General features: G+C 31.3%; 4 protein-coding genes across 4 annotated transcripts; 1 reads left to right on the forward strand and 3 right to left on the reverse strand.

Annotated features, from left to right (window-relative positions):
* Positions 1-1545, reverse strand: LOC25486099 (probable aspartic proteinase GIP2). The gene has a single exon (XM_013607293.3). It carries the CDS (start codon positions 1360-1362, stop codon positions 91-93), a length of 1272 nt encoding a protein of 423 aa, XP_013462747.2. The 5' UTR covers positions 1363-1545; the 3' UTR covers positions 1-90.
* A 2263-nt stretch (positions 1546-3808) lies between these two features.
* On the reverse strand, positions 3809-5366 carry LOC25486101 (probable aspartic proteinase GIP2). The gene has a single exon (XM_013607295.3). It carries the CDS (start codon positions 5295-5297, stop codon positions 4005-4007), a length of 1293 nt encoding a protein of 430 aa, XP_013462749.3. The 5' UTR covers positions 5298-5366; the 3' UTR covers positions 3809-4004.
* A 4952-nt stretch (positions 5367-10318) lies between these two features.
* LOC25486102 (probable aspartic proteinase GIP2) lies at positions 10319-11898 on the forward strand. The gene has a single exon (XM_013607296.3). The coding sequence runs from the start codon at positions 10463-10465 to the stop codon at positions 11714-11716; it is 1254 nt and encodes a 417-aa protein (XP_013462750.1). The 5' UTR covers positions 10319-10462; the 3' UTR covers positions 11717-11898.
* An 8773-nt stretch (positions 11899-20671) lies between these two features.
* On the reverse strand, positions 20672-22217 carry LOC25486103 (probable aspartic proteinase GIP2). Its single transcript, XM_013607297.3, has one exon. It carries the CDS (start codon positions 22158-22160, stop codon positions 20868-20870), a length of 1293 nt encoding a protein of 430 aa, XP_013462751.1. The 5' UTR covers positions 22161-22217; the 3' UTR covers positions 20672-20867.
* Between the last annotated feature and the right edge of the window lie 4789 nt (positions 22218-27006).

The raw sequence follows: 27006 nt of genomic DNA on the forward strand, positions 1-27006 counted from the left end.
TTACAAATCACCATCTTACACAACTAAAAGGGAAATAACAAAAGCTACTTAAACTCATAATACTCTCACTCAATTGAAATGAAACTTTTACTATTCTGATCTGGAACAACTTGCATCTTGTTGGAGCAAGGAAGAGAATCCTAATTTAGAAGAAACCAAATCAAACTCCAATAGATTGTCCTCCAATTGGTGTCCACCAATCACAACAGCAGTTCTTGGCTCATTACCACCATCCACAAATCCAAGACATGCTACATTTTTACTCACCAAGGCCATAGAATTTCCACCAAAAATTGTCCACTTCACACCCCCTTGTAGCACCAAATCAATAGTAGGTACATCCAATCCAGTATTAGTCCTACGCATAGTACTCAAATCAAAACATGTTTCAAATGGTGCCACTGATGCCACTTTCTTTATTTTATTATCAGAAGCCTTCTTAGTAAAATCTCTAACAAGTGGTTTGAATATGGAACTATGTAACACAGTGAAGTTCTTCACTGTGCTAAGTTTTGTTCCACCATTTCCCTTATTGTCAATGGACAAAATGGAAGACTTAAAGCTAACAATTTCACCACCAACTTTAATTGATTTCACATCAATGAAATATTCATAAGAAGCATCACCTTGGGAAAATATTGGAGCAGTGCTAAAGGGGTTAATAATAAGAGGAATAGTAGTGAGTTTAAACTTGGCAAAATTAGATGGTACCCCACCCATGAAGAAACTACCAAGTTTGTTTGAAGATGGTAAACAAAGAACAAACTTGTTAAGAATTTTTTGAGGAGCTAATGAAAGCTGTTTTGGTAATGAAAGTGGTGTTCTTGCAAGGCCTAATATACCTTTACTAGTTTTTGGTAAGTTTTTAAGAGGGAAATTATCAGTGGCAGAAGCAGCTGTAAATGCATTAGAGTCAGTGCAACCAGTAATAAAGTCAGGGATTTGGATTTTAGATTTTGGTATGAACAAAAAATCACTGCCAGTGTCACCTGAAAAAATAGCATCAACTAATGGGTTAATTATGTTAGCACCACATGTGTTGTTTGAGCAACCTGGTTTGAAATGGCCATTGCAGCTTATGCATCCAGCATCATTAGGGCAAAGTTTGGATTGACAAGAGATGGGCTTGTAGGTTGAAGAAGTGTAGGTTTTGTTGCAGTCATACCATAAGATTGGTCCTCCAATATCAATCACAAGATTGAATTGATGTGTAGGTTCTGTTCCTATATCAAGTGAAGTGGAATATAGATTGGTTAATGAGTCTTTTTCAATTGGTGAGAAGAACTGTTGTGATGAGCATGAAAATGAGAGAAGGACTATTGTGAGAGTTAGGGAGGAGAAAAGTGTAACAAAAGAAGCCATTGTGAGTTCAATGCTATTGCTAATGGATGAGTGATTAATGTATGTGAAGGGTTCCTTTTTATAGAAATAAATATGTGAAGAAAATGTATAATCTCATACATTATTTAATCAATTAAGGTATGCTAACGTCACGGTATAGCGATTATTTAACGTCATTAAAATGGTATGCCTTAACCAAGTTGCTTGGGCTCCAGTGGCAAGGAGCTCCTTCCAAGGACGTATCCGGGGAATACCGGGTTCGATTCCTAGGAGGAACAACGTTTGGCCAGTGTGCATGCCTCTACGCATGAGCCGGATTAGTCGTTCACCTTTAGTGGGTCGGAAACCGGTGCGAAAGCCAAAAAAAAAAAAAAATGGTATGCCTTCAGTAGACAGACTGCAACTGAGCCTATGATCCACATGTTCAAGACATAAACAAAATACTATCATTTAAAGCAAGTGTGTCGGCCATAGAAATACTAACTTGGTATAGTTTGGTACAACCAAGGCCAGCACAATGCATTTATAATTATAAGTGTGTTAGACAACGAAAAATTAAAATTAAGAGCACAAAACGTGAAATTTTATTTTAGGACAACGATCTTAGTTAGAGTTTGAACATTGATTTGTTAGGTTATGAAAGTTTACTTCATCCATTAGACCTAATTAACCGCTTTAATGCAAGAATTTTTTTAAACAAAAATATAGTTTAATTCATAATATATGATAAAAAGTTATATTTAATTCATAATAATATATGATAAAATGTTATATTTAATACATACGTAATTTACAAATTGTTAAACCATGAAATAACAAAATAAAATTGATTTTTAACAAAAGTATAAACTAAAAACTTTTTTGCTAAACTATTTTTTAAAATTACAGTTTTGGAAACTGTTTTGAATTTTTTAGTTTTGGGGACTAAAACTAAAACATGTAAAATGATAACTCTTGTAAGAAGAGGACTTGTATATTTCAAACAAGCTTTTACTTTTGCATATTTTGGTTGCAGACAATCTTTTTTTAATATATATCTAACTATGATTTTTAAGATTGTATCAAAGTCTACTCTAAAATCATTTGGGTCACCTGCTATCAGGTTTTCGTTATCGAGTCATCCATCATTTATATCTATGCACCAAATCCAATAATGATGGGCATGAGGGATGTATTAATTGAGTCTCACATCAGACAAAATATGACATAGACATGTGTTTATAAGTAAGGACAATCATCATTTTACAAACTGATTTTATGAGGTTGTGTTAGGTCAAACCACAATTTTTAAGAATCTTCTCATCATAAACTTCCTAACAAGTTTGCACTTTGTTTACCATCTTCAAACAAGAAAGGGCTTGGTAGTCTTTTCATTGTTGGGGTACCCGAACAAAAAAATATGGATTAATTAAGTTTTTGGTTCCTATAAATATCTGCAGTTTTGTTTTTAGTCCCAATAAAAATAAATCACACTTTTTATTCCATACAAAATTTTCCGTTAGTGTTTTTAGTCCCTGTTAAATTAAATGTTGTTTAATTATGCTTAAAATTTAAAAAAATTTAATGATTTTTTACATATTTGTTTAAAACATTATAAAACGTTCCTCCGCAATAAGTTAGCTCAAAATTTTATTTTTAAGTCCAAATTTTCGTTAGATTTATTTTGAATTTTTAGCGTTTAAAAAAAATTATATTTAATTCATTACATGTTAAAAAATTCTAATTTTTTATGAAAGAGATTATTATAATGTTCTTAACATGTCTGTTAAAAATCATTTAAAAATATAAAAGTTTAAGTACAATTAAACAAATTTTAATTTAAGAGGGACAAACACATACTTTTAGTCCTTGTAAAATTAAAATTTGCTTAATTGTGCTTAAACTTTTAAATTTTCAACATATTTTTTACATACTTATTTAGAACATTATACAAAGTTCCTCCGCAAAAAAGTAGCTCAAAATTTTATTATTAGGTCCAAATTTTCATTAATATAATCTTGAATTTTTGGCTTTTAGAAAAATTCATATTTAATTTATTACATGTTAAAAAACTAAAAGATTTTATAAAAGAGTGTCTTACGATGTTATGAACATGTCAGTAAAAAAATCTTTCAAAAATTTAGAAGTTTAAGCATAATTATACAAATTTTAATTTATTAGGGACTAAAAACACTAACGAAAAATTTTGTTGGGACTAAAAAGTGTGATTTATTTGGATAGAGACTAAAAATAAAACTGCAGATATTTATAGGTACCAAAAACTTAATTAAGCCAAAAATTATTTTCCCAATTTTCAACTCACCACTACCCCTCTTATTATCAACCCTGTTAGCACTGCTCCATTCTTTGATTTAGGTGATATCGATGCTTCTTATGAGTACTTCATAGATGTGAAATAAATTAAAATTGCTGGCAAAAGTCTCAACATTAGGTCTTCTCTTTTGTCCATTGACAACAAGGGAAAATGTGGAACAAAAATTAGAGAAATTCATATATCAATGAAGTATACAAATTCATATATGATACAAGAAAAGGGAAGATAATATGGACTCTCTCAATCCAAATATGATATCTATTTTACCATACAACAAGGAAACAACAAGCAACAAATTTATGCAACACATAAAAATAATGACAAAGAACAATTTAAAAGTTTCCCACGTTTAAGTGCTAGAGGTGAAATTGAAGTTTGCACAAGTAGTTTGTCTGGACAATAGGGATGAGCTGAATCCAAGTCTTGAATTATGCAAATCAAATTGCAAAAGATTGTCTTCTAACTGATGCCCACCAATAACAATGGAAGTTGTTACTTCTACACCTCCATCTACAAATGCAAGACAATAAACTCCATAACTCACTTGGACCATTGAATTTGCCCCAAACATCCTCCAAAAAACATCCTTATTTTGTAACACAAAGTCAATTGTTGGCACTGCAGGTCCAACCCTTGTAACACCCAAATTCTGTAAGTTAAAACATAGCTTGAAAGGCTTCACTGGCTTAACTTTTGGAACATCTTCAAGTTCTTTTGCAAATGCATCAACAAAATCATTATATATAGATGTTTCCATGATTGTGTAAGGATTTAATGTGCTAACTTTTGTTCCACCCTCGCCCTCATCACCAATGGACAACAATGATGTGTTTAATGAAATCTGTTTTTCATCGATTCTAATAGATTTCACTCCAATGAAATATTCAGCTGCAGGTCTTCCATGGAAAATTGGCCCGGCCGAGTTATCAGGATTTTCGATCAGTGGTGTAAACATAAGAAATTTGGAAACATCAATCCCGGGAAGGAAAACATAAGGGCCATCACCAAAGAACAAAACACCACTAGATGTTTTTGAAGAACTCAAACATATTGCAAACTTTGTTTTGAAGTTGAAAGCAGAAGCAAAAAGTGAAGGTAATGAAATATTACTCTTTCCAAAACCTGCCATGCCTTTGACTCCACTAGCAAGACCTTTCAAGAGATTTGTTCTACCACATGTGAATAGAAAGTTATTTATAGTAACTATTTTACCAAGCTTTGATCCATCAGTTGAATGGATTGCAACAACATCTAATGCAACCTCACCAATTTGATTGGTGCGAGTAAAAATGTTATTTGGAAAAAGATTACATGTGTTCATGTTGCATCCTGGTTCAGATAGGAAACAGTTTCTACAAGACTTCGATCCGGTTAACGAGCATTGTTTGGTGTTGCAATGAACAGGATGGTAACTGGATGAAACGTAACCCTCATCGCAATTTATCCAAAGGAATTGGCCACTTAGATCTAAAGTTAGTTTGATAGGAACAATAGGTGTTCTTTGGTGAATCAGTGTAACATATTGGCTAGTGGCATAGTCTCTTGTGACTGGAAGAACAAGTGCATTGGGTTGAATATGTGTAGAGGCTTTTAAGGAAGAGATGAAGATGAAGAAAAGGAAACTAGAAGCAATTTTTGTCATGTCTGAGATTAGGAGGTTTGTTTCTGACTTTCTGTATGAAATGAACAATTTAGGTATAATAATGTCATGAATCAGAGAGTTCATAATACTTTTTCTAAGGAAAGTTCATAGTACTTTCTATAAATATATTTTATTGCATGATTTCATCAGTTTCAGTACTTTGACCTACAACGTGTGAGTTTTCATTTATAAATGTTTTGACCACTGAATCAAAGAGATCCACCAAATGTTATGGTACATTTTCCACAATAAAATCCTCCACAAGTCACTTTCAAAACACAAACTTGTGCTAGAAGAGCTCAGAGAGCCTTGTGCTAGAAAAAACGTGCAAATCATATCATATCAAAGAACAAAGCAAACTTCACACACATCAAGCATTGTGTTCAATTTTATGGGGCGTAGAATTAATGGCGAGAATTTGAAAAAAAAAAAGAAGCTATTTTTAGCACATTTTATACGCACTTCAAGATAGCTTATAAAAACAACTTATAACTTATACAAAGTGCTTATAGTGAATTTAGTTTTTAGAAAAATTGATATAAGTAAAACTTGATAGAGTGAGAGACCTTTTTAAAATATTCATAAGGAAATAGACTTATTTAAAAGTGTTTTACAATGTCTGAAACTAATTTGATCATCATTTACTCGATTAAAATATACCCTTTTACTCATATCTTTCTTTTATGAGTATTGTTTCCTCTCCCTCTCAAATAATTAAGGGTAAACTAATAAATCTAATTTATTTTGTATTTCGTTTATGAAATAAAAAAAAATACACTTAACTACTATATTTTTAAAGCGTGTAAACATTCATTTTCGCTTATAATTAAATCTAGAGAGTCCCCATAGACATATAGTATTTATATGCAAATGTCGGAGGTCGAATCCTAAATTTTTCACCGATTCATTTTAAAATGTTGGAATTCTAGCCACTAAATAAACACAATACTCAAAAATTAAATGGAACAAAAGAATCTTATAAATTAAGGAGTATCTTGGATTGGAATTTTGAAAACTTTTTTAAAACTTTTTTTATTTTAAAAAAAAAAATCTTATGGTATTTAACTAATATTTTTATGCACCCCCTAATGCTACTATGATGAGTGAGATATTTCATGATGCATTTGAGCCTCTCAGTATAGTCTCCCTTGGCCCAACTTCTTGTGCAAGATCCTTTCTTCTGATATACCCCTCAGTAGCTTAAGATATTATATTTTAAAACTATCAACAATGAGTTTGGACATAATAATCAAAGCAAGTAGACACAATAAAATATCATTAGGTTGTTTTCCACCAAAAAGGAAATAGTACAGGCCTGGTTGGTATCACACAAAAGTAGAGGACAAATATGATTGTGTGGTGGTAAAGGTAACATGTAAGTGGAAGATAATTAGTTTCTATATATTTTGGTTCTAGATAATTAGGTTCTTTAAATTTATGATTATTGGTCGATTCCTACCTGGATATCTTTTTTTTTTTAAGGATGGATATCTTTTTTTTTGTGTGTACAAAATAGGATAATCAGGTCTTAATTTTTTTTTCTCTATTCAAAAGATAATTTTGTCCATAAAAAATAAAATTAATATTGTTTATTCTTCTTAGTTTATTAGAACCTCTATGAAGGTGAATTGATATTGATAACACGTAAAATGTACTATTTTACCTAGACTTGCACATGTTTTCATCTCAATTTTATAAATTTTTGTAATGTTATGTTGATATTGTGTGTTTATTTCAAATATTTATCGATTAAAGGTCCTTACGCGTTAAAATTATGAAAAACAGTGAAAAAAAAGGACGAAAGCTCCAAGTCGTCACTAGAAAATTAACAAATCAGGGGATCAAGTCAACGCCTGCCTTGACGGTCAAACCATCATTGAGGCTAACGCCCGTCATGGCGTAACATTGAATAATTCCTCCCCACGTTCAGAAGCACTTCTTCTCAGTTCCTGCAATTTCTCCATCTCTGGGGACACGATCAAAAGCACTTCCGTACGAATTTTTGCCTATAAATAGACCTTCAAGAATCCATTTAAAGAATTTGTTTCAAGGGTCCAATATATTTAGAGAGAAATTAAGTGATTTAGAACACAATTTATTTTTCACTTTTAAGTGCTTATTGTAGTAAAATAATTGGAAACGTGGGATAAATTTGAGCAAGATAAAATGATGATTTTAGAACGAAAGAATAAGAAATTGGAACTTAAAAGAAAGAGGTTAATTATGTGATGCTTGTTTTGATTTTTGTTTCTGGAAACTTTCTTGCTTGTTCATGAGTGATGATGAAGGTGTTGTTGAATTATGAAGAAGGGGAAGGAAGAAGATGAAGAAAAGGAAATAAAATTAGGTGTTGTTGATTCATTGTAAGATAAACTAGATTCGCATAATTCAATGGTAGCATTCTCTTTAGAAAAATCAAGCGGTTTAAATTAAAAAATTAATACGGTCTATGGTGGATCACCTACAATGTTGATCCACCATATACATTTGGAGTTAAAGTTAACACCCAAAGATTTATTAGACCGACGAGGAGACAATTAAGGGACAAAAACATGAGTTTAATTAATTATGGACCAAAATGAAAATTTGAAATTAATTAGGGGACCAAATGACCTATTAAACCAAAATCATACTAGCATCCTCCTAAAAACATACTTCCCCGGAAACAAAATTTAAGAGCATCAGATACCCATAATTAGGGGTGTTCGAATCCAAACCGATCTAAAATAAAACCGTAAATCTATCCAAAACAATCGAAAACCGTAAGAAAAACCGAATACATTTGGATGTGTTTTGATGTTGTTTTGTAAAAACTATGATCGGATCGGATTTCAGATAACTTTTTCAAAACCAAACAAAACAAAACCGAACTGCAAAGGTAAATTTTATTATTTATTTTTTTATTAGTATTATATCTTGCATTAACATATTTTTTGTTGTATTTTTAATTTATATATTGCATTAATTTAATCTATATTATCACTAATTCATGGTGGATTCTAGGGTGAGGGTCCAATTAGGTCCCTCCCCGGTGGATCACGAAAAAAATACCAATAAATAAAATAGATAGTTCAGATTTATTCAAATTAAAAGGGAGAATATGTGTAACTTTTCACACTCGATAGTATCTACTACTAATTTCAAGTTATATTTACAATTCTTACTACTAATTTCAAGTTATATTTACAATTCTTACTCTAATTCTTTATTCAAAATAAGAGACTCTCTTTACCTCCAATTATCATGCACCCAAACTATAAAATCGGATATCCCTAAATCAAAAAAAATTCTTATTCTTTTTCAAACATGATTAAACAACTATTTTTCACAATCAGCAGCAATCTGATAAAATCATGAAAAGACACCATCAATAAAATATCTACAAGCACCAAGCTAACTCCTTTAAAATTGCTTGAACAGACTTCTAATCAACCAACTATAATACAGAAGGAAAGCTGAAGAATTACAAGCCACAAAAGCAACAAGAATGCATCGCAAATTTTAATTGTATACAGCGTAATGGAGTAATGGAGTTTTATATGTTGGAAATGTGCTGAGCAATATCCCTCTTAAATTGGTTAATTTGTTGTTATTCATTGTGTTTTGTACTGCGTAAATTCAAAGAACTCATTTTTTAATGGGAATTCAAAGATCTCATGTTTCTTAATTTATGTGTATTAAAAGGTCACTATCTCTAATTGAACTTAGAAACTATATTTTTAGCAAAACCCATAAACTTTTGAAAGCGCAAATACTCAATTTTTCTCGCAGATTCTCTTTAACAGCAATTGGAATGGATGTTGAAGATGATGATTTCAACAAAAAGAAAAAACCGTTTCTGGGTTCAATTAGTTTGGGAAAAGATTGTGTGTGACATTTTGTGAAAATTCTCATTTCTATTTTTGATAAATCTAAACCATTAATTCAATCTAATGACATTTATGTTCTGGTCCACCGGTGAAGGACTTAATTGATCCCTCACCCTAGAATCCACCCAAATTCATATATTTCAAATATAAACGATCATTTTCATTTTATAATATTAATTTTTTAATATATTTGTCATATTTTACATCGAACCTATTATTTTACTGTGTGCGTATAATACTAATATTAATACAAAAAATTACATATTGCAATTTGGATGTCAAAAAATTGATTCAAATAAAACCGCATATATTTGGATCAGATTTTTATAGAATAATAATTCAAATCGAACCGACCTACTTGTAATATTTATTTTGGATCAGATGATTTTTTATCTCGAAACCAATCCAAACCACACAACACCCAAACACCTCTACTCATAACTACGGGTAGCACTTGGGTGACATTGTGGTTGGTGACATTGGCCAACCACAATGTCACAAGTGGCTTTTTTCTTTTTCTTTAACAAGATTTTTTTGTTGTTTTGTACACTTGTAACATTGTGATTGGTAATGTCACCAACCACAATGTCACCCAAATATTATCCCATAAGGGTACCTCATGTTCTTATGGCATCCTCCCCCGACTACCGAAAGGCTACCATCATAATTCATCCATCTGAATTCTTCAAAAAAAAAAAAATCATCCATCTAAACATTTTTTTTTCAAGTAATCTAATAGCTAAAACTCACACATTTTAAATGTAAAGAAATGATATGTTCGAAGTTTAAATCCCAACTTTTCTATATAACATATAATATCCTTAGCAACTGAGTTAACCCTACGAGAACTCTATCTAAACATTTCTAATATCCTTCATAAATCAACATATGGTCCAAAATTTTATGTTTGTTTTCCATGATTATAGCATGTTTATTTGACTATTAAGTTTCCATCGTATAATGTTTTTTAAAATGTGGGTAAGAGAAATGTAGATAACCTTAGTAAGAAGGTATACACATGGCAACTCAACTCCAATTGGAGAGAAAAAATCAAAGAAAAGCTAAAGATAAGATAAGCACGTTTGCATCACAGAGTGTGATCGAGTCAGCAAACCAAAACTTCACACTAAACAACAAACAAAAAACAACTTATAATTATTCACATTTCCTCAGACACTTATCCATTCCCAACCCATAATAGCTTATTTCAACTAAACCGCGGCGAACCACAGCCGACCCCTTCTTCAACCAACTAACAAAACCAAAAAAAATTCCGCTCTCTTTCCTTCTTCTTCAATGGCTTCTTTTTCTTTCTCTATTTTCCTTCCTCTCTTTTTCTTTCTTCTCACCATAGTTTCTTCCTCTTCAAATTCCATTTTTATTCCAATCACAAAAGACAACACAACACAACAATACACAACAACTCTGTCTTTTGGAACCCCTTTTGTTGCTACAAACCTTGTTGTTGATCTTAGTGGTTCACACTTTTGGGTTGATTGTTCTTCAACAAAAACCTCATCATCTTTGAGTTCAATCCCACACCGTTCTGTTCAATGTCTCACTGCAAAAAGTCACACACAAACATGGGTTTCAAGCCTTGAAAATGAAAATCCTATAGATCAAGATAGCCCATGTGAAATTGTTGCTAAAAACACCATCACAGGTAAAGTAGCAACTGAGGGAAAGCTTGTTGAAGATGTTTTAGCAGTGAAATCAATGAAAGATTCAATTTTTGAACCAGCCCATGAATATTTGTTCACTTGTTCAAATACCCTTTTGTTGAATGGGTTATCTAATGATGCTAAAGGCATTGTTGGGTTTGGTAGATCTAGAACCTCTTTTTCATCACAGTTTTTCAATTCAATTGATTCAGACAGAAAAATCACTTTTTGTTTATCTTCTTCTTCTGGGTTTGTTTCACTTGGAAGAAGAAACAAGGTTTCTGAATCTGAAATTTTCAGATCTTTAACATTCACACCACTTGTCACCAACCAAAACATGGAATATTTCATCAACGTTAATTCCATCAAAATTGGTGGCAAAAAAGTTTCTTTTAACACCCTATCTTTGTCTCAAGAAGGCAATAGTGGAACTTTATTGAGTTCTATTGTGCCTTATACAACCATGCAAAGTTCAATCTATGCAAACTTCAAAAGTGCTATTTTGAAAGCTGCTTTATCTATGAACATCTCTAGGGTAGATTCTGTGGCACCCTTTGAGATTTGTTTTGGTTCTAATGGAATTGGTGCGTCAAAAATTGGGCCTAATGTGCCAGTAATTGATCTTGTTCTGCAAAGTGAGATGGTGAAATGGAGAATTCATGGAAGAAATTCAATGGTTAGAGTAAGTGATGATGTTATGTGTTTGGGAATTTTGGATGGTGGTGATGAACAAAAGAATCTTATTGTGATTGGAGGGTATCAATTGGAAGATGTTTTGGTTCAGTTTGATTTTGATAGTTCTATGGTTGGATTTAGTTCTTCACTTTTGATTAGGGATACTAGTTGTTCTAATTTTAGATTTGGTTCCATGGATGTACAATCTAGTTGATGATAATTACTATGGTTGTAACTTATAACAGAGGAGGCTTACCATATAGTTTTTTTTTTAGGTTATGGTGAATTGTGAGAAATTTTTGTGAGTTTTGTAATCACTTTTAATTTTTGGTCATTTGGTGTATGTGTATATGGTGATGAATAACATTTTTGGTTTAGTGCTTTTTGATATTGGAATGGACTTTTATCTATTGTATGAAATGAAAAGAGGCTTGATCATTTATCAAAAAGAAAAAAGAAACTTGATCAGTTGAGTTTTCTTGGTCTAAACACTTCCAACAAGATAACTTGTTTTATTTTTCTTATATATATATATATATATATATATATATATATATAGGGTTTTTCTATCATGTGCAAATTTACACATGTTAAGAAATTTAAAATAGTAACTTTGCATTGGAACTTGAACATTTTGTATTAAATATATAACTTTTTGTTAAATAATTGTTGGTTTTAATAAAAACTTGTTACTTTTAGTTACCTTAACATGTACAATTTTGCACATGTTAGACAAACTCATGAAATCACAATTCACCGTTGAAATTGAAACAAACTTAAACTGAGGGATCGGAGTTTAAACACCGGTTACAATGTTCGGTCTACCAATTTTAGCAATTTTCAGTTGATCTAGGATTTATAGATTAAGATAACTAATTTTATTCAACAGAAATAAAATAAAATTGAGTTAACTTATTAGAAATGGCTGATTATTTTTAGTTTCTTAAATAATAATAATAATAATAACATCAATGACCAATATAAGTAATAACAATAATAATATTGGTCCCTCAAAAAAAAATTAATAATATTGATTGAATTGATAAGAAATGTGGTAAGAAAAAAATTGATAAGAAATGTTTCTCATTCTTTACCCCCAAGGTCCCAACAACAAAATAATATAGATTGTATTGATAAGAAATGCATCTCAAAGGGAATATTGGTCATGTGAAAAGCATATATTTTTTTTTATCAATGTGTGAAAAGCATATACCACAGAATATCTTGTTTGTATTCCTTCGTGTCCTGTCCGTGTCTCACACAGCAGTAGACAAAGAAAATAGGTTTAGGGTCTGTTTGGTTCATGGGTTTTGAAGGGGAGGGGAAGGGAGGGAATATTTTAAAAAATTTGTGTTTAGTTCAATTTTTAGAAGGGGAGGGGAGGGAGAGGAAGGGGAGTAAAATCCCTCATAAGCTCATTTATTGCTCTCCCTCAAATTGGAGTTTTTTGGAGGGGAGGGGAGGGAAAGAGAGATGAGTTAATGCAATTTTAATTACATTGACATAATTATCCTCATGTTTATTTTTAAATGACAAAACCATCCTTATTAAAAATTTAAGTGTTTTCAACATATTGCTATTACCATCTTTTTTGTAACATGTCAATGTCAATTTTTTTTTTTATCAAGAACTGCATATTCTTGTCTTCTATTTTTTTTTTACGCGAATTCACTTTTTTGACTAACGTTGCTTTTATTTTTTTTATTTTGATATATTTATTTTATAGTTTTTAATTGTATTATATATTAAAACATAATTAATAAAATTTGTAGAAGATTTTTTTATAAATATATTTTAAAAATAATTTCTAACAATAAATTTTTTATAAATATTTTTATATTGTACTAGATTATTTTAGAAGTGCTCTAATATTTATGAATACCTAATATTTTTTTGTTTGATTATTTATGGAGTTTTTATGTTTAAATTTTTATTATTTTAGAAGTGCTCTGATATTTATGAATACCTAATATTTTTTTTGTTTGATTATTTATGGAGTTTTTGGTTACTGAGTTTTTATGTTTAAATTTTTATGAAGTGAATAATATAAAAATCATGATATTGTTTTAAGGTTAGAGGGATAAAAAAAATAATTTGGTTTTAAAATCTCTCCCCTCCCCTTATGAACCAAACACATATTTAATTAAAATCTCTTCCCTCCCATTCCCTCCCATCATTTGAACCAAACATATATTTAATTGATATATCTCCCCTTCCTTTCCCTCCCCTCCATTAAAACCCCTCCCCTCCCCTCCCCTCCGTTGAACCAAACGGACCCTTAAGTGCAATTTTGTCCTCCTATTTTGATTCAAACGAAATTTTATCCCCTTTATTTTAAAACTCGGAATTTCATCTCCATGTTTTACATTTTTCAGGATTTTACCTCCCTAATCAAATTTAAACTAATTTATGCTGATGTAGCGGTGCTATGTGGATTTTAAAATATTATCCACCTAATTAAATATTTTTGAATTACAAAATTTTGAATAACTTTTTTTAAAAAATAAAAAAAAACTAAAATAATACCATAAAATCTTGGAATATTTAAAATCCACATAGCACCACCACATCAGCATAAATTAGTTTAAATTTGATTAGGGGGTAAAATCCTAGAAAATGTAAAATAGAGGGGGTGAAATTCTGAGTTTAAAAATAGGGGGGATAAAATTCCGTTTTAGTCAAAATAGAGGGGACAAAAATGCAGTTAAGCAAAGAAAATATTTGCACATGAACAGTTTTCTACAAAATATGACTCATAAAGATAAAACCTCTTATTTTATCCGAGAGTCAATTAATTAATCAGGTCCACAAAATACTGCTATACTGTGGGTGAGGTGGGACATAATTTTCATAAGGTTCCTGTCCTAAGTCGTTTATTATTCAAATTCAAAGGAGTTTAACTAAGTACGATTTTTTGTGTAAAAAAACCTAAAAAAATTTGTCAAAAAGAATTAAACATAAAAAAAAATAAAAAATGTCAAGCTAGGCTTATTAACAAGGTCAAAACATAAAATATCAATGAAACATATCTTAAATAATATATCTATGAAACATTAGCATTTTTCTCCATAAAATCTCATTTACTTATTTTTCAATTCTTTTAATTTTTATTTTCCATTTTAACAATGAAGATAATTTTATAAACCAACTCGTAATTTCTCTTTGCATAAAAAATGAACAATATTTTTAATTTGCATAAAAAATTGCAAAGGTGTTTATAATTTGGGAGGAAGGGAGTAATTGATCTTTGCATTGATACATAATCATCTTATAATTTTATTCAACTTACGCTTTTGGTCACGCTGTTCTCTTGCTTGGATTCAATCTTTAATATGTTTTGGGTTACCACATAACTTTGTCCACTAGATGGAAGATCGACACTTTACTTGACGCCATTTAACTTCCTGTATGATCCAGTAGATGGAAGATTGACACTTAGACAATAAGATATTACTATGTACATGTGAGTAGGAGGAAAACATACATGTGTGAACTTGACTAGGGTTTCACCACTTGTGGGATTATGAACCAAGACTTTTATGGTGGGACAAGCAACCCTCAAAGTCGCGTCAAGTAAAGTGGCCAATCATGAGAAAACGTGATCTAACAATCACATATTTTCTTACGATTTGCATTAGACACCTTTGGTTTTCTATCACCAGAGGTTGTTGACCTTCTACATAGAGTTCAAAGGATCATGCGTAGCAATGTGATGTCTCATAAGTTCAAGAATGATGTGCTTACGAAAATTGATTTTGACATCCAAAAAGGCTTAGCGGCGCAACTTATTGCCAGATTACTTTTCATTTTTGGTTAATGAAGAAGCGACGGTTGTTGGCGTATGGTCAAAGTTAGAAAATATTTTCATGACGAAAACTCTAACAAATCGAATTTACTTAAAATTCAAATTGTATACATTCAAAATGAAGGAAGGCACCTCAATCCGAAAATATGTCAATAAATTTGATAGGATAATATCAAACTTAAAGGATATAAATGTGAAGATCGATGAGTAGACCTAACACTCAATAACCATTTTGTGTTTATACAATTTGGATCTCAAGTAGATTCTATTTGTTATAATTTTTGTCATGAAATTATTCTCCTACTTTGAGCACACGCCAACAACGGTTGCTTCTTCGTTAACCAAGAATGCAATTATAGTTGTGCTTCAAGATCTATAGGGTGCGTTTGATTTGCTAAAAAATGAAGGACAGGACAGAACAACTCTAGTTGTCCAGTGTTTGATTTGTAAAACTGTTTCAGGTACATGACAAACTAGAGGCAAGGGACAGGACAAAAACTCATATTTTTGTCCCTCACCAAACCACAGCACAACTTTTTGTCTCACGTACAAGTTGTCTAAAATACCAAAATAGCATTTTGTCCCTCAAAAATCGTATAAAACAAAAAATTACTCAATGTCATAAAAAATTATGGCATTGAGTAATTTTTTGGTCTCATTGCTTATGCTGCTCCAGTGCTGCTTTTCTATTTGTTTTCGATGTTTTGCGATGGTTGATTGGCAGTGAGGGGTGCCTCTCGGTTTAGGAGGCCAATTTCACAAGGGTGGTGCGTTTTCAGTGTAAGATATCATTTTGAGTTTGGTTGTTGGCTCTTGGCTTTTCGAGTCTAATAGACCTCTGGAGTTTCTTTTGGGGTGTTTAGCTTTTATGTTTTGCAACTTTTCTGCTATATAGCAATATCCATGTATCTATTTTCTCCTTTCCGGTTAACTTCTTGGGATTTATATTGGGGTTTATCAATAAATTCGGCAGTTTTTGAAAGAAAAAAAAAAAAGAGCAATGTAGAATTCAAGAAAGGAAGCATAAGCTTAACAGAAATAGTTGATCTACATCCATCCATACACTCGTCTGCTTAGGGGAGAAATATTGAAGGTGACAAACACCAAAAACTTTGTCTATACGAACCATACAAACCAGTGAACCACTATTGATCCAAGAGGCCATGTTCCACTAACCACACTCATAATGGTTACATGGATTACTAGAATTCTTTATAAAAAACAATCTACAAAAGGATAATATGATCCTCTCTACTAATTGTTCTACATCCACTATTTTCCCAAAAAAAATATCAATTCATTACGAAATTTTCAGATGGACCACAAAACAGAATTTAAGACCAAGGTCAACCCTAGTCTAATCCCATAGAAATTTAAAAAAAATGTGAAGAGACTATACATGTATAAGACCATTTACAATGGCTTGTTGAATGCCATTTTCAATATGTTGAAATCATTGGAGAAGGGTATTGAAAATGAGGGAAGAGGAGAGAGGCGATGAAAGGTTTAAGTATGTTGAAAGTCTGACCGTAGGGGACACGTGGCGCGACGCCATTTGCTAAGCTGGGCGCGTGTGGGATAAGCGCCGACAAGGCGCGTCGCTGGCAGGGGGACATGGAGAGAGAAAAAATTGTGGATAAAGCTGTGACCACGTGGCTTGTTACGATTGACTGCTTGAATTTTTATCTTCTTAATAATTTGGACTCAATTATTTCATAGCAAATATTTTTTTTTTACCAAAATTCGTGATTTTTTTTTCTCTACAAATAGAGACTTGGATCATTTGATTTGGACACAGAAAAAAAATCAAATTTTTCACTCTCTTAATCTTATTATTAGCATTTCTTTTGAAGTTTTAGTCTTTGTTTCGTGAAATGGATCCCAATAATAATCAATTCAACACCCAAAATTCTTCTGATTACCCATTTAGCTACCAAAATTTCAACAATTATCAACACCCAAATCAATTTCCCAACCAACATCTTCAAAACCCAAATCAATTTCTCAACCAACATCCTCAAAATCCAAATCAATTTCACAATCAACATCTTCAAAACATGCATAATTTTGGTTTTACATCAAATTTTAATCACCCATCCTTTGTTCCAAACAACTTTAATCCATATCATACTTGTGTGTTGTATGCTTAGTTTGTTGTCTTGCATTTTAACTTATATGTGTGTCGCGTGTTTAGTTTGTTGTCTTGCATTTTAATTTAAGAAAAATAAAAATAAATTATTTTACAAAAATTTTGTTTTTCCAAAAAAAATAAAAAATAAATAGTTAATTGTATTATTTTAATTTAATTATAATCGATAATTTTATGTAATTATAAAAACAAAAATATAAAATTAAATAAGAATAAGAAATAAAAGGTGGTGGGGTAGGATGTTGAATGAAAAAATTATTGGAGATAAAAATTGAATGGGTGTTGAATTAAGAGAGAGAAAATGATGTGGAGTGTTGAGAATTGAAAAAGTTGGTGTTGAAGCGTATTGAAATTTTTTTTACCATTGTAAATGGTCTAAGGGGAAAACTAACTCCTAACCTAACAAGACAACAAACACTATACACAGGGTCGGCCTTGAGGGGGTGCAAACAGCTCTACTGAGTTGGGCTTCCAAAATTTGGGAGCCCAATTTTTATTTTTATTTTTTTTATAAATAATGCATTTAAATATTTAATATATACGATTTGCGTGACAAAGAATACAAATGCACTGAAATAGACTAGCAGCAGTTGCATCAGGTGGCATTGTGTATGTCCAGTGTTCAACAATTACTTTGTGCATGCCTTTTTTTTTTTTTTTTCTTTTCTTCTTCTTTAATTAACCAGGACCCATGTTCTTCTTTATTTTATTTTTCTTTTCCATTTTTCTTCTTTAATTATTTTTTTATCCATACTTATCGTATAAAATAATAAAGCACTCACAATAATGACTTTTTTTTTTATCTTTACGAATCTTATTTTTAATTTAAATTGATAATTACTCTTTAAAAAAAATTATGTTTTTATTTTATTAAAGGTCTATTTTTACATGAGAGTCGGGCCTCCAGTTAGATAGGGACGGCCCTGACTATACACCATTGGGAAGTGAAGACATAGACAAAAAAGAGATGGCTACCATATTTGATAGGATCTCTATTGAACACACACAAAGTACTAGTAGGATCAATGATAACCCAATACCACAAGAGATTATGTAGGAACCATATCTTAGAATATCCTCCAAGAGAAGCCAATATTTTTGCAGGGGTCCCCAACTTTTTTAAACCTTAGTCAAAAGTTGGACCTCATCCTCTATGTCAAAATCAATTAATAGAGTAGTGTGCTTAGAACTAAGTTAGTAGATCCCAACATTCAGCACCAACTCAGATAGTCCAACATCTCATGCCTATATGTACACTCTCTCTCTCTCTCTGTGTGTATATATATATATATATATATAGTGAAAAGAAGTTTTAAATTTTTATCAATACCTTCCTCCAACGATAAAGAACATTGAAAATAGCTTTATACAAAATAGACATTTAAATTTAACAGAGACTTTTAGAGTGACATTATTTTTTAGTCAAAATAAATATACAATTTCTAGCCTCCATCAAAGGAAGTTTCTGGATTTGTCCGTCTTCCGTAAAAAAAAAAAGACTATTTTTAGCCTTCAACAACCCACATCAGCACTCGGCGAACATCCGACTATTTTCTGACAAATTACGGCGGAGATCTGGTGCCTCTGTCAGAGCTCCGACATCGGTGGTGTCCACCAGTAGATCCATCTCAAGGTATAGGCGGGGGGTTCGGCGGCATGCGGCTCATGCCCATAGGGGAGCCCAAATTTTGTTATATGTAAAGGTGTATATAGAAACACTTGTTTTACAGGCGGTATATATAGCACAAGTCACATAGAGGGGCCAACTATTAATTAGACTTTAGCCTAGTAGTCCTATCACCCTTTTTATTTTACAACTCAGCAACAATTTAAATTTCAAAGTCCAGCGCCTTCATTTTCACACACCCCAACATTGACCAAAACACAAAAGTTAGAATTATAACGTAAAACGCATAAGTAACACATAAAAAGTAAAATATTTACTCATTTGCAGAGACTAAATTTGTTTTATTTTGAGGATGTTTTTTTTTGTTTCAAATTGAAGCTGACCTGAATTTGTATTTAATATGACTGTCATCATCAAATTTTCATGCTTGCGACACCAAAGTTGGTCTTGTGTGATTTTTTATAAGTAACATATCATATTTTATTGGCAAATGATAAATGGCTTTCATGTTACTTGGTATGAGGGAAGTGTATTTTATACTATTATAGATTTATGATGATAAATGATTATAAAGCTTTTTGACAAATTTTAAAGGTAGTAAATCAGGTGATAAATGATTATGTTACTTGGTTTGGTATGTCTACCTTTCGTTTACTTAGCCTTGTTTGGTTTGGTTCGACCCTTCAATTTTTGTTTGTTTTGTTATTCTTTTTTATTAATAATCTATAGGATCCAGGGTATTTAACTCAGTGTTTTCTGATGACAGCACAATTGGGTTTCAAAACATCATATTATGATATAATGGTAACTTGGGGCAAGTGCATAACTGGAATGTCAACCACCATAATAAATGAATGTCGTATCCATCATTTATCAACAAAAAATTATGATATAATTATATAAAGGTGAGATTTTCTTAAACTTGGCTTAATGTGTATAAAATACTCCCTCCGGTCCTATTTACAAGAGAAAGTTGACTTTTTAGATACATTGAATAATGTATGTATCTAGTCAAGAACCTAAATCAAATACATAATTTATTTAATGTATCTAAAAAGTAAATTGTCTCTTATAAATAGGACCAGAGGAGTACTAGAGACGGGTTAGCTGCCGGTCAACCACCCCAATTAATGTATATTTATTTATTGACTAAAATTAAATTTTTAAATATAATTATCATCAAACTGATTTGGGCTTTTAGACTAAATATCATTTTTTTCCCCAAATGGGCTTGATTATGTTTTTGGCCCAGTGAAGAAAACATAATCTTATCCATCCAAACTATTAATTTTGTCACCCCTATTAAATATGTATAACTTTATATTTTTATTTTGAGATTTTTCCAATTTCTTATTTCTAAATTAATTTTAATATTTACATATTTTTTTTTAGTTTTTTACTATTATGATTTTTTATCCATTAGATTAATATTAATATTTGAATTAATCAATTCGATGTTTAAAATAAGTTGGATGGATTGTATCCAATCCATCAAAAAAAAATTGTTTGGTGGATAGATTTGATAGATTTTGCTGTATAGATGGATTGAATGAATATAAATTTGGTGGATCAAATTTACATTCCTAACTTCATCGCAAAAATAATTGTATATATTTCCTCACGGTGCAAAACACAATTACATCATATATGTTGTGTCCAACAAAATACAGAACGAAACAACAAAGCAAACAAAAGAAAAACGAGAAATCTAAGCTGCAACATTCAATCCGAATAATATAAGCTAAATGCTTAATAAACCTATGCCATTGCTTTAAGAGTAGGATTTAGGAACAACTTGCACTATGGACCAAAAGTGAGGAACTGAAGCTCAATTTGGAAGAAGCCAAATCAAACACCAAAAGATTGTCTTCCAATTGATGTCCACCAATAACAATTGAAGTTTTGGTAAATGACATTCTTGGCTCTGTCCCTCCATCAACAAATCCAAGACATGCTACATTTTTCTTTACATTAACCATCAAATTGGCTTCATGAATAGTCCACTGCACTCCACCTTGAAGCACAAGATCAACTCTTGGTACAGAATTTTTAATGCTAGAAGAGTCAAAACATGCCTCAAATGGTGCCACTGATTCCACTCTCTTTAGTTTTCTATCTGAAGCCTTTTTGAGAAAATCACGAATAAAGGGCTTGTACACAGAAGTTTGCAATTCAGTGAAAGGACTAATTGTACTAATTTTGGTGCCACCGTTTCCCTTTTTGTCAATAGACAACAAAGAAGGCTTTATGTTCAAAACATTGCCATCAATCTTAACAGCTTTCACATCAATGAAATATTCAATTGAAGAAGCACCTTGAACAGAAATAGCACCTGTTGGGACAGGATTAACAATGAGTGGCGTGGTTTGAACAAATTTGGACAATTCATGAAAAGGGTCTCCAGCAATTGATCCAACAAGCAAGTTAGTGAATCCTTGTTTGTTTGAAGAAGGCAAACAAAGAGAGAATTTTGGTTGAAGCTTGTTTTTCAATGCAAGTTGAGTTGGTAGTGAAAGGTTTGATCTTGCAAGACCAAAAATTCCTTTAGTGTTTTTTGGTAAGCCATTGAGTGGTGAATCATCCTCAGCGGTAGATGAAAATCCATCAATATCAATGCAACTTGAGAGTAAGCCAGAAACTTTTTGTTGAGAAATGAAAATGAAATCTTCACCAAGGCCACCACCAAAAATGAATTTAGCTAATGAGTTGGTTGCAGAAGCAGCACATGTGTTGTTTGTGCAACCTGGCTTGAATGGGCCATTGCAGCCAACACATGCAGTATCTGTACATCTTGTTGAGCCACATTGAATAGGAGTGTATGATGATGAATTATAATGAGTGTCACAATCATACCATAGATTTTCTCCAGCAAGATCAATGGCTAGATTGAAATTTGTTCTAGGAGTTCCTATGCCAACTGATGTGTAGAATAGATTGGTTGATGGGTCTTTTCTGATGGGAAGAATAAATGGGTGTGGTTTTGTAGTAGTAGGAGGTTGAGTAGCTGATAAAGAAGAAACTGAGAAAAGGGCTAGTGATATGAGGAAGAAATGCATGATGACAGAAGTATAAGCCATTGTGAAGAGAAAAGTTATGATAATGTTTAATATATGTGCTTAGTTTCAAGGATTTGAGGTTTGGTTTTATAGATGGATAAGGTGGTGAAGTGGAGCACATTGTTTAATTATGACTGTATCTTGACCACCGTACATTTAATTTGGAGTCTTTGTCAAATAGGATGGCTATTAAAAAATATATAGTAGAAGCTATAATGTAATGAAAAGTTGTTAAAAAACAAAAAAAAAAACAAAAAATCAGATAATTTTCTCTTTTTTATTTATACATTTTTCATAATATAATATATGTGAAATGATGAAATGATCAAGCAAGTCCACATAACTCAAATAAAACCAATTTTTTCTCACCCTTACATAATGTGACATTTCTGTTTGTGTTGGGTTTTTAAAGAAACAGAAAAAACTAAAATATAATTGATTTACAATAGGTAAATGTGAGTTTTAATTATCCGTTTTTCAATATTCATTAAATTTGTATTCTAAAATAAAAAAAGCTCATTATTTTTTCTGTTGAAAATCGAATTAGAAAGGTCTGAAGCCACGCGGAATGGAGCTAGATTCCCTGTCATGCAATGCAATTACTTTCATATGAATATTTATGGATATATACAACACAGCTGTTGCTTTGTTTGGTTGCCATTGTTGACTTGACTTTCCCTATATCTGTCCGTCCAGACTCCACGAGAGAGGCCCAAGTTGCTTCAATTGTGTAGTACATCAAATGCATACATTAATGCATAGTAGTTGTCTACTTTTTTTATTCATCATTTTATCATTTTCAAACTGAATAACGTATTTTTTAAAAAAATTATTTCAAAGGAAAATGAGCAAATTATTAAATATTGCACAAACATTATAAATATTTATCAAAATTTGTTAATTGCTAAAACTTATTAGTATTTGAACCTGAGTCGTTACTAAAACGATAAACTATCAAAATACAACAACATTGTCAGCACCGCTTGCAGAAATTTTGTGGGTGTCCTCTTTGATTACTGAGTTTAAAAGTGAATTTCCAAACTCCTATCACTTATTGCCACAACCTAAGTATCATATCCCTATTACATAATGCAGTGCTTCATATTTAGGACCAAACATATGAAGCTCTAAATCTTTGATGAAGAGAAAGTAGTCAATTAGAAATCTCATAGTACATCATGTCCCCGATGCTGATCAAAATGTAGACATTCTCACTAAGCCCATCTCCCCACTACGGTTTACTAATCTGAGACTAACCCATGGTGTTTGATAAGTTTACACTTGATCGACCACCTTGAGTTTGAGTTGAAAAATGGAAAATGGACAACCAAAACATTAGAAGCATCCAAGAGCAATGATCATCCCTTCAAAAAAAAAAAAAACAATGAATCATTGTGGTATAAGGAAATGGATGAAGGACCCTTAAAAGTGTTGAAAATGAATGAAAAGAATCATAAATATGTTTGAAATTAAAAGAGCAAAATGACCTTAGAATTTTCTATGATGGAGGAAAGAAGCGGTTGAGATTGAAAGGTAGGGAAACACTGGTGAAAAAGAGGTTCCTCAGTGAAAAATGAGGAACCTCTTTATCACTGGTGTTTCCCTTTTCTTAGGACAATGCCACCATGACCTAGCATAAAAAGTAATGGACCAACAGTTAAGCCTTCAAGTCAGTAACTCTCAACACCATAAACATTACCTCAACTTTTCTCTGCAACTTAGCTTCACCTTCAGCCTTAATACCATCCAGCTCCAGTAATTTCCTCATAAGCAAACCAATTCTGTAAGAAACCTTGGTCCCTCCATTGACAGCCACATCCAAGGCGAACACCTGCAAAATAAAAATTAGTAATATCTTCATTATCTAGTTTAAGTTATTATGTTTCTATAATAATAATAATAATATCGGAAAGATGGCTCATCCTGCCACAAAGCTTGAAGTATCTTAAGGGATAATCTTTATTATATTGATTAAATTAGTTAGTGAAAAGCAAGGAAGTTGATTTAAATGAAATGTAGGAGTCAGAAGACCTTCTTGCATCGCTAACATCTGAGTTTTAGATGGCTCCTCCAAAGCTTATACAATAGACCTTGAATAACTAAAAGAAGCAAAACATTTCCTTTTAAATATATGGATAATCTAGATCATGTTACAGAAACAAATGGATGAGCAAGAATAATGTCAGTAGTACCCTCATGTTTCACAACCTATTAACTTAGCCTACGATTATCAATGCTAACTAATGAAAGATTGAGCTCTATAAATTAGAATTATTTATTTTACATTATAATCATATATATTAATATTATATGTAATATTTAAGCCATGAGGTGCATAAATATGCTTATATATATAACGATCAAATATATATAACAAAATTTAATTTACCTTATTTCTCAAAATAAACTAGTACAAAATCTATGTGAATCAAAAACAATTTCTTATAAGAATTAATCTCTTAAAATATGATAATGATATTTGAAAATCATGTCAAATCAAATCTAAATACTCATTTGTTAACGACATATTTATATTTGCTATACCCGCTACCAAAAGGATATAACAATATAAAGAACTTTAAAAAATAAGTCAAAACTAAATATTTGATTTAAAAATATGAAAATCAGTCAAATATGTATCATAAGCGATAATCAATTCAACTTGAATCCACAAATCTCGACAAAATTATAAGCCTCGAACTAATGCCAATGTGTGTAGTTGTAAGATAAAGCCAAAACTCTATGATATCCAAAAATTGTAATTACAAAAGTAAATCAATATTATTTACTCAAAAATTATGACTGCAACCAAATTTCAATCCAAAAGTAGAACAAAATTTAATGAAGAAACGCTTTATGTGCAAAAAAAAACAACTACTTCATGTTCATGATGATTACTTATCGGCAACAGCAACAAAAAATATATATAATTTATTAAAATTGAAACTTTATGTGCACATAAAACAAAATAGGCACAAACATTCAATTTCTCAAGAAAATATGATTCAAGTAATCACCAACAGGAACGATCTTGCATAACAAAAAAAAATTGTTCGATCATTCAACAAAATGAATGAATCGCCGCAATAGAAAAAGAAAAACAAAAAAGAAATTGATTTGAATCTATGAATTTATCAAGCCAAGAAAAAAAAAATCACAAATATATCATATGACAGATTAAACAATTAACTGCAGTGCCATATGATCTTTCTGGTGATAAAAATTAAAATTAAAAAAAATAAAAAATACGATTCGAATACCGATTGTTCTCATAGAAAAATAAAACAACGGAGAACGTAAAATCTGAGAGTAAACAATCAGTCGCCATAAATTATAGTGTCTAGTAAACCAAACAAAAGAAGCACAAAAAGTGCAAAAGGGTTTACGTAAAATGATCTCAAATATATGATCCAATTCTAATAACAGGGTTATGTTAATTGGGAACTAATCCCAAATTAGAAGAATAAGGCTTTGTACGGCAGAAACAACCAGACAAATTCAATCAATCCCAATAAATCAAACATGAAGACCGAAGCTTTCATGGCAGCCCTTTCAATAACAAGGATAAACAGAGAGATGACAAACAAGAACAAGGTGTATTGGGACCATAACCTTTTTATATTGGATGACGATTAGGTTTCCCATTATTCTGTTAATGGGTCATCCGGACGTCCACTCATCGAGTCCCGTATCAACTAATTAAATATTTAATTAATTATCCAATTAGAAATCTAATAGCTTTATTACTTAATTTGATCAGTAATCAACTAAGACTTACAATTGATAAATAGCTAATATAATTATTGTTACGATATTGGAATATAATAAATAGTAAAATATTCCAACACTTTGTATTCCATATTTTGTTTTCCATGTTCTCTTTTATTAAACAACTTTGTATAACTAAGTACTAACATTAAAAAATTAACCAAGGGGTGGTTTTTTTTTTTTTTTTTTTTTTTTTTTTTTGAGCAACCAAGGGGTGGTTGATGCTAAGGTTTTTTAGTAGAAATGAAAGAGTCTATGTGATAAGATAAAATGTTGATGGAAGAAAGTGAACGGATTAAGGTGTATTTTATGGTTGGCTTTAACTTTTGGGTTAACCATAAGTGTATAAAGAGGAGTAATATTTGTAAAACGGGTCGTAGGGTTAGCATCGATTCAATTCATCGGTTCTTTCAATCTGAAAATCAAAAACCAAAAACCGAACCAAACTAGATCGGTTTAGCTTGGTTCGGTTCGATTTTAAACCGAAATAGACACAAGGTTGAATAATTTTTCGATTTGGTTCGGTTTCGTCGGTTTGTCTGAACCACTTACACACCTCCACGAGGGACAATATAAAAGCAGCAATACGTAAAAACAATTTCTTATTACCCTCAACGATCTTTAACTGTTGGAAAAAATAAATTAAAAAAAAAAAAACAGTTAATATAGATAGATTTTCCTGTATGATTTTGAGAAATGCTATATTAAATTTTTCAAGAAAGTAATTTATTTATTTTGAGGGAAAGCAATTAAGTCGAAAATCTTGATTTTTTTGTGGTTTCTGAATTGGAACTCCGGACCTTGCATATATTATGCATTATCCTTACCAATTGAGTTAAGCTCCAAACCGAATTTACTTTTAAGAAAATATCATTTAGGGGTGAAATAACGTTGGATTAATTCAAAATAGTTGAAAGAGGTGAAATTAACATTTGTATAAACGTTTTGTGTACTTCCGTTTCAACTATCTTAAAAGGAAAACTTTTTACAAAAAATAATATTTTTAATCCTTCAAAGTAGTCTCCCTAAAATGCAAATAAGAGCCTCCACAATGGAGACCTTCAATTTTAAGGTCTTAAACGGATCTCACATGGACACA

Source organism: Medicago truncatula, chromosome 2 (assembly GCF_003473485.1).
Source record: "Medicago truncatula cultivar Jemalong A17 chromosome 2, MtrunA17r5.0-ANR, whole genome shotgun sequence".
NCBI classification, from domain to species: Eukaryota; Viridiplantae; Streptophyta; class Magnoliopsida; order Fabales; family Fabaceae; genus Medicago; species Medicago truncatula.